At 45.0% G+C, this 15,361-nt stretch overlaps 1 protein-coding gene across 1 annotated transcript in view; it reads left to right on the top strand.

Annotated features, from left to right (window-relative positions):
• The window catches only part of LMNB2 (lamin B2), a 62,233-nt gene that overhangs the window by 43,662 nt on the left and 3,210 nt on the right, over positions 1-15,361 (top strand). Inside the window, exons 8-11 of the mRNA XM_075862984.1 lie at positions 3,314-3,623; positions 4,454-4,561; positions 7,858-7,977; positions 14,641-14,745. Of these exons, the coding sequence (XP_075719099.1) occupies positions 3,314-3,623; positions 4,454-4,561; positions 7,858-7,977; positions 14,641-14,745 (643 nt within the window). The remainder of the gene's footprint in view (positions 1-3,313; positions 3,624-4,453; positions 4,562-7,857; positions 7,978-14,640; positions 14,746-15,361) is intronic.

Genomic DNA, 15,361 nt, shown 5'->3' with positions numbered 1-15,361 from the left:
TACGGTGATATCTGACAAAAGTACAATTGCATGTTAAAGGGTCACTTTAGTCAAAAACTAAAGACTACTTTAGGTCAGGTTCACGACCTCTACAAGCCACCGAACTTTCCTTTACTTGAATGTTGCCGTTCCAGAGATCCCCTGGTGTACCCTACTAGGCCGCAGCCTGTGCTGGCCAGAACAATAGAGCTGTACTGTCCTGAGCCACTTCAGAGTCTGTATCAGAAATATACTCAAGCTAACCACCATTTTACAATGATGCCATTGTTTCTAGCTGCCAGTTTTACATTTTCTCAGCCTGGGAGGGGCTTAGTTGTGTGTACCTGCCCACTGATATCTATATAAGGAGAGGTAATTAACATGCAGCTGACTCCACTAATGGCCTTAAAAGAAAAAAAATGTCGTCATGGAGATAGCAGACACTTGAGGCTGTAATGTAGAAAATATGTAGTAACCGCAATTGGCACAATCTTTTACAGTTTAAAGGGAATGTGTTGCCAGAAAAACATGTTTTTTTAAAAAAAATTAAACATTTAGTGTGTGGGTGATTAAACATTGTTCAAATTTTTTTTTTTTTTTTCACGAGTCAGGAAATATTATAAATTAATTCTAATTTATAATACTACCCATTTTTGGTCACTAGATGGAGCTATCCCCAAAATTGCAGCTTTGCAAAATCGGGTAAAAAGCCCTCGCTCTAGTGAGCTCTCAGCATCCCCCCCCTCCTTTATCCTGGCTAGTGCCGGGATAAACGAGGGGTTTGAACGGTGTAACCTCCTACACTGTGTCGCCATTTTTTGAGCTAACACAGTGTAGTAGGTTTACATACAGTAGTAAACGTACACAAACACGAACATACATTGAAATCTCTTACCTGCTGCCGCTGGTCCGCACAAATCCGGAAGCCGCGACCGGAAGTAGTAGTATTACTGTCTGGCCGCGACTTCCGGTCCACAGGAAAATGGCGCCGGACGGCGCCAATTTCGAATTTGACTGTGTGGGAGCGGCGCATGCGCAGTTCCCACACAGACGCCGTACACTGAAGTCAATGGGACGGGAGCCGTTCGCAGTCCCTATGGGACTGTGGCTGCCGTATTCCATGTCTGTATGTGTCGTTAATCGACACAGACAGAAATGGAACAAAAAATGGCAGCCCCCATAGGGAAGAAAAAGTGTAAAAATAAGAAAGTAAAACACAAACACACAAATGAATATAAACGTTTTTAATAAAGCACTAACATCTTTAACATATAAAAAAATAATTTGTGATGACACTGTTCCTTTAAGGAACACGTTTAAATACCAGGTGCTGGCTGATTTTTTTTTTTTCTTTTTTTTTTTTTTTGACTGGAGAGTCACTTTAAATTCTCATGTCTATTGCTTAAAGGAACAGTGTCATGGCAAATAATTTTTTTATATGTTAAAGATGTTAGTGCTGTAATAAAAACGTTTATATTCATTTGTGTGTTTGTGGTTTACTGTTTCTTATTTTTACACTTTTTCTTCCCTATGGGGGCTGCTATTTTTTGTTCCATTTCTGTGTGTGTCGATTAACGACACACACAGACATGGAGTACGGCAGCCACAGTCCCATAGGGACTGTGAACGGCTCCCGTCCCATTCACGTCCGTGTACGGCGTCTGTGTGGGAACTGCGCATGCGCCGCTCCCACACAGTCCTATTCGAAATTGGCGCCGTCCGGCGCCATTTTCCTGTGGACCGGAAGTCGCGGCCGGACTGTAATATTACTACTTCCGGTCGCGGCTTCCGGACTTGTGCACATGGATCAGCGGCAGCAAAGGGAGCGGACGGGCCGGAGGGAGCCGCGGCGGCAGGAGCAGGTAAGAGATTTCTATGTATGTTCGTGTTTGTGTGTGTTTACTACTGTATGTAAACCTACTACACTGTGGGTTACCTCAAAAAATGGCGACACACAGTGTAGGAGGTTAAACCTTTCAAACACCTCGTTTATCCCGGCACTAGCCAGGATAAAGGAGGGGGGGATGCTGAGAGCTCACTAGAGCGAGGGCTTTTAACCCAATGTTGCAATGCTGCAACATTGGGAACAGCTCAATCTAGTGACCAAAAATGGGTAGTAGTATAAATTAGAAATAATTTATAATATTTCCTGGACTCGTGCAAAAAAAAAAAAAAATTTGAACAATGTTTAATCACCCACACACTAAATGTTTAATTTTTAAAAAAAAAAACATGTTTTTAGGGCAACACCATGCCTTTAAAGAGGGCTAGTTTAGTAATGCCCAATCTCCTAGTTAATCTAATAAGCACTCACGCTGATAATACTGGTGACAATTGTAACAAAACGTTTATTATTTTAAAAGTGATGAGCTTTTTCTAATTATTCAAATGAGGCTATACTAGACAAGTGGGTGTCGGCAGCAATTCTCCTGAGGTGGCGCTACCTCACAGCCTCTGACGCTTTCCTATCAGCATGAAACTGCTTCACACAGTGTGAGAGACTGAGGCTGGAGGGAAGGGGGATCACATCAAATAGCCATATCTCAGGCTGTAACCTCTTATTTGGCCATTATAGCCCCTATTAGATTAATTAGGAAACAGGGTATTAATAAACGTGACTGATCCTCTTTAAGATGGCAGGGGCTAGAAGATGTGGGCAGGACTTGGCACCTGCCCACACTACCAAAAGTACCAATACCTGGTTTAATAACCCCAGTGTAACTGCGCTTGATTGGCCAGCAAACCCGCCTGACCTAAACCCCATAGAGAATCTATGGGGTATTGTCAAGAGGAAGATGAGACACCAAACCCAACAATGCAGACGAGCTGAAGGCCACTATCAAAGCAACCTGGGCTTCCATAACACCTCAGCAGTGCCACAGGCTGGTCGCCTCCATGCCACGCCGCATTGATGCAGTAATTCATGCAAAAGGAGCTCCGACCAAGTATTAAGTACATATACTGTATATACTTTTCAGTAGGCCAACATTCCAGTATTAAAAATAATTTTTGAAATTGGGCTTATAGAATATTCAAATTTTCTGAGACACTAAATTTTTTGTTTTCATTAAATGTTCACCATAATCATCAACATTTTATGAAAAAAATACTGGAAATAGATCACACTGTATGTAATGAATCTACAGAATGAGTTTCACTTTTTGAATTGAATTACTGAAATTAACTTTTTTATATTCTAATTTATTGAGGCGTGTGCGTGTGTGTGTATATAGAATTTTTTTATTTTCTTTCTGGGTTTTGTTAGTCCTTCAGATGTGAAGAAAATGTTTCAATTTCTCCTCATTAACTATCTTAAATACTTTTTATTTTAAAGGCTGAAATTATCACCAAGCCCGCAGTCTCATGTCACAGTATCACGAGCCACTTCAAGTAGCAGTTCTGCTACCACCCGCCAGTCTCGCAATAAAAGAAAACGAGTCGAAGCCGGAGAAAGTCTGGAATCCAGCAATATACAGTCTTCTGCTAGTTGGGTTAGACAGCCTCATGCTTCAAGCAGTGCTGGTGAACGAAGCAGTAGTAGCAAGTTCCATATGTCACAACAGTCTACTGCAGCCGGTAGCATCACTGTGGAGGAGATTGACCAGGAGGGAAATTATATTCATCTGAAAAATAATTCTGATGAGGTGATCATCTAAAGTTCGCTTGTTTAGACTTAAACCGCATTGTTCTTCCCTTTTGTAGATCTCATCGAAAGTAAGAAAACTGTAGGCTTGGCTTCTGAAACTCCAAGCCACCTCAGGAGGATATCTAGTATTATATAGCAGTGAAATAAATGAACAATGACCTGGTGGGTCTCCCAAAAAGAAAGGTGCTCCCCCTTCTCAGTGGGGGCCATATTGCCTAAACACAGCATAGTCGCCCCCTCTAACCGAAGCATTTCCAAGATTGTAGATATTCTTTATTATTCAATAAAACCAATGATAAATATACATGAATGCATCACATGAGGTCATTTGGTCCAAATGGCCTCTAGTTTTTGGCTTTGAAAAATGACCCATTGTTGTTATTCAAGCCATTTAGGAAACCATGTCTGTCTATTGCAACCAATCCGATCACTTTTGATCAAATTTGCTGTGGCAAAATATAAGCTTCAATCTGGTTATTACAGTTTTTGTCCATAAGGCCCAGTATCCCTGACTGAATTGAGAGAAATTAGAACAATGGTGTTACGAGATTAGCTTTATTTCTTCCACTCTTACCGTAACTATGACCACTTTTACGGATCCATTATGAAATGTATCCCAATGAATCCTGTTGTCACGTCGGGTCGGTCAGGTTTGTTTTTTGTAATTGCACGGCAGGCTACACTATTGTAGAGAGAGAAAAAAATGCGAAACCTGATGGAATCGAAAGTGGCAGTGTGAAAAGAGCTTGCTAAGCAGAAACCTGTTCTGTAGCTTTGTACACAGACCGTATTCACGTGCATAAATAAATGTTTAAACTTGCCTTTCAGGATCGATCTCTAGGCAGCTGGAGACTTAAGTTGAACATTGGAGACCAAGAAGAAATGGTATATAAATTCACACCAAAGTATATGCTAAAAGCAGGCCAGTCTGTTAAGGTGAGTAGTCCTTGTATCTCTCTATGGAGACGTAGGTCAAACTGCAAAATCCACGTGACTCACTCAGCAACTTTGTGGCGAGCAGCATCCAATGAGTATATTTGACTATCCATGCCTACCTGGGGAATAGTTCAATGCCTCCCACAACCCAACGTCCAAAATATTCCAAAGAAACATCCTTGACTAAGGCCTTATTCACACGAGCGTGTTATACGTCCGTGCTACGCGTGTGATTTTCACGCGCGTTGCACGGACCTATGTTAATGAATGGGGCCGTTCAGACTGTCAGTGATTTTCACGCAGCGTATGTCCGCTGCGTAAAATTCATGACATGTCCTATATTTGGCCGTGTTTCGCGCAGCACGCACCCATTGAGGTCAATGGGTGCGTGCAAATCGCACTCGGCACACAGAAGCACTTCCGGGTGATGCGCGCTACAGTAGTTAAATAAATGAAAACACGTGCTTTTCTGTTTTTAAACATAAAACCAGAGTGTCATAATGATGCCGGCTGCGCAAAAATCACGCAGTCGCGCACCATATGCTGATGCCACGGGTTTTTTGCGTGCGCGAAACTGACATGTCTGTGTGAATAAGGCCTTAGGCTTACATAGGTAAAAAATAACTGGGTGGATAAATATAACTTCACATTTTGTCCTATTTTGGATGCAACTCTTAGGCCCCATGCACACGACCGTAAAAACTCCCGTAATTACGGGCCCATAGACTTCTATTGGCCACGGGTACCTCCCCGTATGCTTACGGGAAGGTGCTCGTGCCGTTGAAAAAGATAGAACATGTCCTATTTGAGGCCGTAATTACGGCACAGGCAGCCCATAGAAGTCTATGGGGCTCCCGTAATTACGGGTGACTACGTGTGTGTGCACCCGTAATTACGGGAGTGTTGCTAGGTGACGTCAGTGTATAGTCACTGTCCAGGGTGCTGAAAGAGTTAAACGATCGGCAGTAACTCTTTCAGCACCAATGACAGTGGCTACCAATCACAATATAGATAAAGCTGTAAAAAAATTAAAAAAAAGACGTTCATACTTACCCAGAACTCCCTGCTTCTTCCTCCAATCCGGCCTGGGATGACGTTACAGCCCATGTGACCGCTGCAGCCAATCACTGGCTGCAGCGGTCACATGGACTGCCACGTCATCCAGGGAGGTCGGACTGGATGTGAAGAGAGGGACGCGTCACCAAGACAACGGCCGGGTAAGTATGAATTTCTTTTAATGTTATTACGGAAAGGGCTGTCCCGTCTCTCTATCCTGCACTGATAGAGAGAAGGGGCTGCCGATTACTGCAGTGTAATTTTTCAGCCAAATACGTGCCCGTGAATACGGGTGGAATACGGGTCGAATACGTGTGACCAAGGACCCGTATTTACGGATGGACAAAAATACGGTCGTGTGCATGAGGCCTAAAGCTGTGATTGATTGACGTTAAATCCAGCAGAAAACATTTTTTGATAAACATACTTTCTTTTCTAGGTAATTGCAGCAACTTTAGAGGGAATGTGCGCTTTTCGATGTTTGTTTTCATTAAATGTTGCTGTAGAGTCTGAATAACTTTTAAACGGCTGTCTGTGCTGTTGAGACACACAAAGGAGGGTGTATCGAGGGGAAAAGTGCGCGCACACGTGCAATCTACAGAGGGGAGGGCGTCACATACACGACTGCATCAGTATCTGCACAATGAGAAAAGTGAAGGAATGAAGCTGTGGTATTTCAGTTAGTGAAGGCAACAGATTTCTGGATTTACACATTCAGCATGTATTACTGGCAGGGCTGTGGAGTCAGTAAGACCCTGATTCCTCTTTCTCCACTGTCTGACTTCAACTCAGACTCCTTCATAAGTGGCTCATGTATAATAAGACTGTTGGTCTTCTTGCTGTGTATAAATGCATGTCTGGTTGGTAATGTTGTAAGAAACAGTGTGCACTCAGTACTTGCATTAAAGGGGTTGTCCACTACCGGACAACTGAATCCACCAGATAGGTCATCATTATATCATCGGTGCGGGTCCGGCACCCCACACCGATCAGCTGCTCCGGTGGCCTGTGGGTACAGTATGCAATGTACGTAGCATGAAGCAGTTGGCCCCGTACATTGCATAGCGGCCTTACTGCAGCTCTGCCACTATTCCATGAACCGAGCCAACTGCTACTGGCATGGACGACCGATGCCCGGAGACAGCCAGAGCAGCTTAACGGTGCAGGGTTCAGGTGTCTGACCCCTAGGGCTGGGCAATTATGACAATCAAAATCCAGATTAATAGAACATGTAACCATGATTAAGATTGACTGATTTATAAAGGCCACACCCCCTATTTGCATGCTACGCCATTTAATTAATATTTATCCCCTAAGCCTGCTGTATAATATACCCCAACACTGCCCCCACATAATATTGCCCCATAGTGCCCTCCACACAGTATAATGCCCCCCATGACTGCCTTCCACACAGTAGAATGCCCCCATGACTGCCTTCCACACAGTAGAATGCCCCCTCATAGCTGCCTCTACATAGTATAATGCCCCATAACTCAATTCCACGCAGTATAATGCCCCTATAGCTGCCCTCGCACAGTATAATGCCCCCACAGCTGTCCCCATAGTACCTGATAAAAATATACATGCTCGCCTAACCCCGTTCCAACGACGAGTGGAGAAGATCCCTCTGGTCTGTGCGGCACTACATGTCCGGCGATGCATAGTGAATGGTAGAACAGGTCCCCTTTAACTAGGGGTCTTGGAGCAGCAGAGTGACGTTACTTAGGAGAGAACAACGGAGAGCTGATCGCTAGAATGTTCTAGTGGCGATAGTCCCGTTGTCACTGCTTTTTCATAAATGCGGGCTTCAGATTGATAGAACATCGCAAATTTATACGATGATGTTTCTAGAAGAGTAAATATGCATTACTATTGTATGAATTGATACAATAACGTATAATAATTTTATTTTGAAGTTGGTCGGTAGATTTTTATCGACTCCGACCCCACCGAAAATTGACTCGGAGCCCTGATTACTGGGAGAGTAACGTTCACTGAAGTAAAGTTTTAAATCGGGATCAGGTTGCAAACTGTCGATCAGGGTGCCTGAAAATTTATCCGATAATGCTGATTGCACTTTTTAATTTTTACCTCATTGTAAGCATATGTAATTATTTTCTCCTTGTCAAAGACTAACATACACTTTGATTGTTTAGACAGAAATTGTGGTCTTGTGCTTTGTGAATGCTAACTTCTTTTATTATTATTATTTTTATTGAAATTGTAAAAATATTTTGTAGATATACAGCGTGGATGCTGGGGTCGCCCACAGCCCTCCTTCTGTTCTGATTTGGAAAAACCAGAGTTCTTGGGGAACAGACAGCAATATCAAAATCTGCCTTGTGAACAATGATGAGGAGGTCAGTCTCTTAATTACGAGCTGAATAAATTAATATTTCTATATAATTAGTTTATCAGGATATTATTGTATTCGTGTAAAAGTGTATCATAAATTGTGAAAAGTTGATAGAAATGAGTATCTCGTTGCACAATATTAACAGTACTAATTTGTGCTTTGCAAAACCATGTTAATCTTAAAGTGAATCTCCCACCCCTTAACACATATATATATATTAGTCCTGCAACTATCATATACAAATATTTTTTGCTTTTCATTTATTCTAAGGGTGAATTTACACTGCGTTTTCAGTGTCTGCCATGTGTACGTGGCGGGAATAGCATAAATCAAATGTATCCGTAGTACCCTATCGACCTGACAGAGGCCAAAAGAGTGTAATTTTGGCCTCTGCCAACCATGGTATACTTCACTATACCTTTACCCCCCACCCCCCAATGTGTGAAAGAGCGCAGTCTGCTGCACTATTCCATACAGAGGCATCTTGCAAAAAAAAAATATATATATGTGTGTATATATATATATATATATATATGTGTGTGTGTGTATATATATATATATATATATATATATATATATATATATATACACACTACGCAGTATACATTTTGCTCGTTCGTTGGCGGACACACCCCATGGGTATATGCTGTTGTCACTAGGCAGCTTGACACTAAAGCCTCTTGCACTTAACTGGGTATATCTCGGGCCGTTTTTCGTGGCATCCGATAGTTTTCACGGACCCATTCACTTCCGTTGTTTAATCGTGTGACTCCTTGATCCATCGAAAGATAGAACATGTCCTATATTTCCACGAGATTCGGGTGCCACTTCCAGCTGGCCTGTAGCCAGCAGCATCCTTCTTTTTTTTTTTCCCAGCATTTATCCGTCGTACTAGCTGGGGGGTGGGCCCTCCGCTCATCCAGTCGCACTACATAGCGCTTTTACTATCCCCTTATGGGGAATCGCCCTCCTACTCAGATTGGCTAGTTTTGCTCACATGACCGCTGGCAGCCAATTGCGTTGGTTCCGGGGTGGGGGGGGTTGGGGCATATCTACTCCATGCTTTCTCTCCTGCATTCGAGATGCTGCTGGGGATGAGCAGAAGACACTCTGAAACTATGTAGGACCGGCCTTTGGCCTTTATCTCCTTCCCCCTGCAGGCGCCCTAGACCCGGCCCCTGAGCTCTACTCTCTATAGCAGTTTGTGCTTATTTCCTAGCAGACCAAGGTGAAGGCAGCCATTACTTCTAGAGGGAGTAGTTATTGCTGTGTAGTAACAAAGTGGTTCTATTGGTTTATCTGCTCCTACACGTTTTTTTGTTTTTTTTGTGTGTAGTGACCCCCTCTACTGCCAAGTCTGATTCTAAGGGAGGACCATCACGCCAGACAACTATTAGTACTGCATTTGAAGTATGCATAATAAATTCTAAGTCTACTTGTGGTCAGTTTACTTCCCTGTACGATGCATGCCGGCCTCCTGGCCAAGCTCCTGCACCCCTGCCACCCCCAGTGTTGCTCACACCGGGTATGGTAAGTTTGGGTCCGGAATGGGCCAATTCCCTTTACATAACTGTTCATAGCCATCATGGAGTGAGTGATATTCACTAGGTTAATTTTTGTGGCCATCTGCCCCTGGACTGTAAGTCTATCTGTATCATGTGGCAGACCCCAACAGCAGGCCAGGTCTGCTTGACTAACTTCACTTTCACTGGCCTCTTCTATCTCACCTTTCCCCATCTACGGCACTTCCTCTCCCTCGAGAGCGGTCTTGTTGGAGGGGCAACTTTCTGGTTTCGAATTCTGTAGACAAGGGCTCTTCCCCCTGTCCCCCACTTCTTTTGAGGCGCTTATTAGGGCTGTCCGTGATAACTTACAGGTCACTGATTCCACGCCCTCTCCTTCACCCGACTTTTTATTTCCTTTCATCAGCCTCAACCGTCCCAGATGGTTTCTCCAGCTCATTCTGAACTTGAAGGTATAGTTTTCAAGGAGTGGAAATACCCAGACAAGAAGTTCTGTCACTCTAGCCTACTGGACATAATCTATCCTTAAGAAGGGACCTTTTACAAGTGTGTTAAATTTCAGGCGATAGACCCTCCTGTTTCCCACCTGACCAAAGCTACTACTCTGCCTATGGCGGACACCACTTCCTTCAAAGATCCTTTGAAATGATGTGTGGAGTCCTTTGCCAAGTCTGCCTTTGAGGCCTCCGGCTATGCCCAATTTTTGCCTCCGTCTGGGCCAGCAGAGCAGTCACTAAACGGGCGCACAAACACAGTTATGGCCTGCTCTCTTGCCTCCTCCTCTGGAGGAACCGGTTAGTTTGTCTCATCTTATCTCCAATGCATCAAAGTACCTATGCTAGGTTTCTCTTGACGCTGCCCGTCTTGAAGCTCTAACTTCGGCTTTTACCATTGCTATCCGCAGGGCAACCTGGCTTTAAAGCTTGGTCTGTAGATACGGCTTCCAAGCAGTCGTTGACTGCGCTCCCTCTTTCAGGGGTTTTTAAACACTCTGTTCTCCATACCGCAGGACCAGAAGACCAAACCTTCCTTTTAGGCTTGACCCTCCTGGCAACCCCAACCTCCGTCTACAAAGGCTGGAGCCAGTAAGTCCTTTTCTGCTTGAAGGTGAGCCCCTGCTTGATTCACTTCAAGTGGGGGGGGGGGGGCAGGCTTCTGCACTTCAAAAGCGTCTGGCTCTCACGTTTCGGACGCCTGGGTTCAGGAAGTATGTACTCCGGATACAAAATCTGTTTTACCAGCCTTCCTCCAGACCGTTTTCTTCCAGTTCGCTGTTCCTCTGTACCCCTCCAGGGTGGCTGCCTTTTTTCTAGCAATCCACTCTGCTCCTTGAAGGGGCCATCATTCCATTGCCCCTGACCCAAAGATTTTGAGGCTTCTACTCCAACCTTTTTGTCATACAAAAAAATTACTGCTTGGTTCGGCTTATCTTGGACCTTAAGCATCTCCATGCACATGTCGGTGTCCATCATTTCTGTATGGAATCTCTTCGATCTGTCATCACTTCTATGGAACGGGGAGTTTCTTTCCTCAGTGGACATCAAGGACGTGTATGTGCGCCGTTCATATTTGCCAGCGCTTCCTATGCTTTGCAGTGCATTACCAGATTGTGGCTTTATCCTTCGGCCTGGCCACGGCCCTAAGGTTCTTTACAAAAGTTATTTTGGTCCAGATGGTGCTAATTTGTACCAGGCTGGTGTTGGTTATCCCGTACTTGGACGATAATTTTATTGTCTCCCTCCAAGGAGGACAATGCGACGGCGCTCCAGATCACTCTAGACTGTGTCAGTTGGATCATCAACCTCTACAAATCTTTTCTCTTTCCCAGCAAATCGTATTCCTGGGCGTGGCTTTCGCCATTTTGTCTGCGAGAGTCTTCCTTCCTCTGGATCGCCTATCTTCACTTGTTGTGGATAGCCACTCCAACTACATTATGCCTCTGCATGTGGTTTCTTGGAACCATGGTGGTCTCTATTTCATACCTTCCCCTTTGAGCAGCTGCACATGTTCCCCCTTTTTAGCGTGCGATCCTATCCCAGTGGAACAGTTCCCTGGACAACCGGGATTGGATGGTGGATCTCCTCCCCGACAGTTCTCTGCAATCGCTCCTTCCTTCCGCTGAACTGGCAGATCCTCTCCACAGATTCCACTCAAGGGATGGGGAAGAACCTCTCGGTTTGGGGGCTGTGGTCTCCCCGTTGACCTGGTGGAATTGAGAGCCATATTTCCTTTGCCTGCTGCACTGGAAACCGCCGTTGTCAGGATATCCGGTGCGAGATTAAACTAACAATTCCACGGTTGTAGCTTATCTAAATCACAAGGGTGGTACACATCGCAGCGGTAATGGCCGCTAAGGTTCTCTCTTGCTCTGACGGCAGTACACATTCCCGGGGTCGACGACTGTGTCGCAGACTTACCCCGTTGCGAAAAGGTGCGTCACGGGGAGTGGTGTATCCACCTGGAGGTCTTCGACCAGATATGTCTCAGATAGGGCCTACTGGACGTGGACCTGATGGCTTTCAGGTTCCCCGCTTTATTTCCCGATCCTGGTTTCGGAAGCCTGTGCCGTGGACGCTCTTGTGGTGCTGTGAACCAACTTCAGGCTCCTGTATGCGTTTCCTCCTCTGCCTCAGGTACTCTGACAGCTCAAGTCCGATGGGATTCTGACCATCCTGATAGCCCCAGATTGGCCGCGCCGTTGTTTGTACGCGGCCATTGTGTTTCTGCAGGCCTTTCCGTTTTGACCCTCTCTCCGGGACCTCTATTCTGCCTGAATTTATGGACACTATGTTTAGCAGTGTGGCTTTCGATTAGGGCTGGGCGATTGACCTAAATAAAAATCACTATTAATTGAACATGTAGCCACCCTTAGGATTATTTCCGCAACACCACTTTTTCCATGCCAAGCCCCCTATTTGCATGCTGCCTATATCCCCTGAGCCTACTGTAAACTACTATATAAGATATAACCACTGACACAGCCCCCACAGTGTATTGCCCCATAGCTGCCCCCACACAATATAATGCCCCCATAGCTACCTCTACGCCGTAAAATGCCCTATAACTGCCCTCCACACTGTATAATACCCCCATAACGACCCCACGCTGTATAATGCCCCACACATCCCCAATAGTTCCTTTATAATATACATACTCGCCTAACCCCGTTCCAACGACAATTGGAGGAGATCCCTCTGCTGCTCCGCTCTGTGTGGCTCGGCGCAGACTGGCACTATGACATCACTGCCTCGCGCCTGTCTGCGATGAGCTGTGAGCGTACGGCGATACATAGTGAACGGTAGAGCAAGGACATTACGGCTCTCTGCTCTACCACTGGATTCAAATGTATCTTCGTCCTGAGGACGGAGATGCAGATAAAACCGGGAGAAAAATGCACAAGAGGACATCTGTTAATTGCGCTGCATTTCGGTTTTGGTTATTTTCTGATTAATTGCCCAGCCCTGCTGTGGAGGCTGCACTTCTGAGAGCTTGTGGTCTGTCGAAGCCTTCCTTAGCTCGCATTTACCATCGTACCTGGAAGGCCTTCTTTCGTTGGTGTGAGGATCAGTGTCTGCTCTTTCCATCTTGTTCGATTGCCCGTTGATATCGAAGGCTGACGAGGCTTTCCTGCAGGTTGCTTACGGGGTTTCCCCTTATTGTCCTCTGATTCCTTCTTGGGATCTCAATTTGGTTTTGGAGGTCTTGCATTCTGTTCCCTTCGAAACCTTGCGAGAAATCTCCCTTCGTCGTCTTTTGTGGAAGGTGGTTTTTATGGTTGCATTGACTTCCATCCCGAGGGTCTCTGAAGGGGCGGCTGTATTATGCTGATTCTCTATTTCTGACTCTTCATCAGGACAAGTCGGTGCTCGGCTTATTGCCTTTTTTTTTCGTAGGTGGTTTGAGCTTTTCACATGAATGAGGACATCGCTTTGCCGTCCTTTTGTCCATCTTCTAGTCATCAGAGGAAGCGTTCCCTCCATAACCTGGATGTTGTTTGTGGCTTACCTTTCTGTCACTACTTCCTCCTAGAGGGTCCCAGGCAGCGTTTGGGATTCTCGTGACTTTTCGCGAGTCTTAGAGTTTGCGGTAAGGTTCCCTCTTTTCGGATCACAGCACTCTACCAAAGCGGTTAGGGCTTCCTGGGCTGTGCGACCTTCTGGTGTGGAAGACGGCCACGTGGTCTTTGCCCACTTTTTTTGTCAAGTCTAATCAGGTGCACACCTCTGCATCTGCAGACGTATCCCTGGGTCACAAGGTCTTGCAGGCATCTGTGAAATACTCACTGTAAAATACTTTACTTGCCCATTTCATTGGGGAACACCAGCAACCACCCATTGTATTTTCAATGTTTGGTTGTTTTTTATATTTTATTTTTTTGTCTGTTTGGAGACCTCTATATTGTTTTGACATAGCTCTCCTTACCTTGTTTCTGCTTCTCCTACTGCTTGTGGACAGACTGAAAAGCTGTGTCTGTAGGCATGGTAAACCCTTTAGGAGGGGCTGCTTTTTTTTTATTTTTTTGTTAAAATATACATAACACTAGGAGGCTTAACACTATATATATCCACGGTCTGTCTCTCTCCCCCCCCCCCCCCCCCCAAAGCACAGGACAAGAAAAGCGTTCTCTGGTGATTGCTCAAAAAATCCTGTCTCTTAGGGCCTGTTTACACCAGCGTTCGCTTTTCCATTGAGGGGTTCCATCTAAGGTTTCCGTCTTGGAACTCTGCAACGGAAAGTCAAACGGAAACCACAGCTTCAGTTTGCATCACCATTGATATTGCTGAAACATTGCTAACGGTTTCCGTTTGTCACCATTCCGGCAGTTTTCATTTTTTTTCGACTGAATCAATAGCGCAGTCGACTGCGCTACTGATTCAGTCGAAAAAGAACGGAAACCTGCCGGAACGGTGACAAACGGAAACCATTAGCAATGTTTGTCACCATTGATATCAATGGTGATTCAAACTGAAGCAGTGGTTTGTTTGACTTTCCGTTGCAGAGTTCCAAGACGGAACGCCTCAACGGAAAGCGAACGCTGAAGTGAGTAGGCCCTAACATGGTAGCCTACGGGTCTGCAATTAATAAGTTCAGCTTGCAGTAAGTTAATGTGGTGTTTCATATAGTTTTTCACGCTAATTCTTTAGGAAGTAGCAGTTAGAACCGTAACTATGTCGGTCGTGTCCATTGTAGAAGAGGATGGAGAGGATGAAGAAGCCGATTTTGGAGAGGAAGATCTTTTTCATCAGCAGGTAAACTAGATACATGTTTATATGCAACACACTTATACCAGGTATAGGGAGAGATCTGTCAATTGCAACAGCAATGCAGGGGAAGATTCCCTGCAGATTCCCTGAGCCCCACACATTGCACTGGAAGTGACCCAGTGTATAAGGTAGAATATCTCAAATGCTAGGGTTTTTTTAAAGGGTAGCTATCCGTTCATTTAATCCTGCATTGGGTATTTCTACAACAGACTTTCAGTTCGTTCCTAATAACCAGCTACACTGATCTTATGGGGCTCCAGAAAGTAGGGGTGTCTCTTTACTTCCTGTCTATGGGGGGAGCAGACAGGAGAGACACAGGCTGCTAAGAGTTATGTCACCCAGTTCTGGATTCTCGGCTACGCTGCTCATTACTTCAAAACCACAAAAAAGGCCATACTTACTAAGTGGGTGGGTGAAAACCCGTTCCCAGCAGGACGCAGACAGGTCAAAAAATGCTGCAGAAGGAGAGTGCGTTAAATAGTCTTGAGGGGAGTGGCGAACTAAGTGCGCACAAGTGTGTGATAAATGAATGTCCGTGTTAGTGTAGTGCTAAGGTGTGAATGTATGGTAAAAAAAGAAAAGTGTATGTATGGAAGTGTCA

Source organism: Rhinoderma darwinii, chromosome 1 (assembly GCF_050947455.1).
Source record: "Rhinoderma darwinii isolate aRhiDar2 chromosome 1, aRhiDar2.hap1, whole genome shotgun sequence".
NCBI lineage: Eukaryota > Metazoa > Chordata > Amphibia > Anura > Rhinodermatidae > Rhinoderma > Rhinoderma darwinii.
The sequence above is the reverse complement of the archived record's forward strand: the minus strand, read 5'-3'. Positions and strand labels throughout refer to the sequence as shown.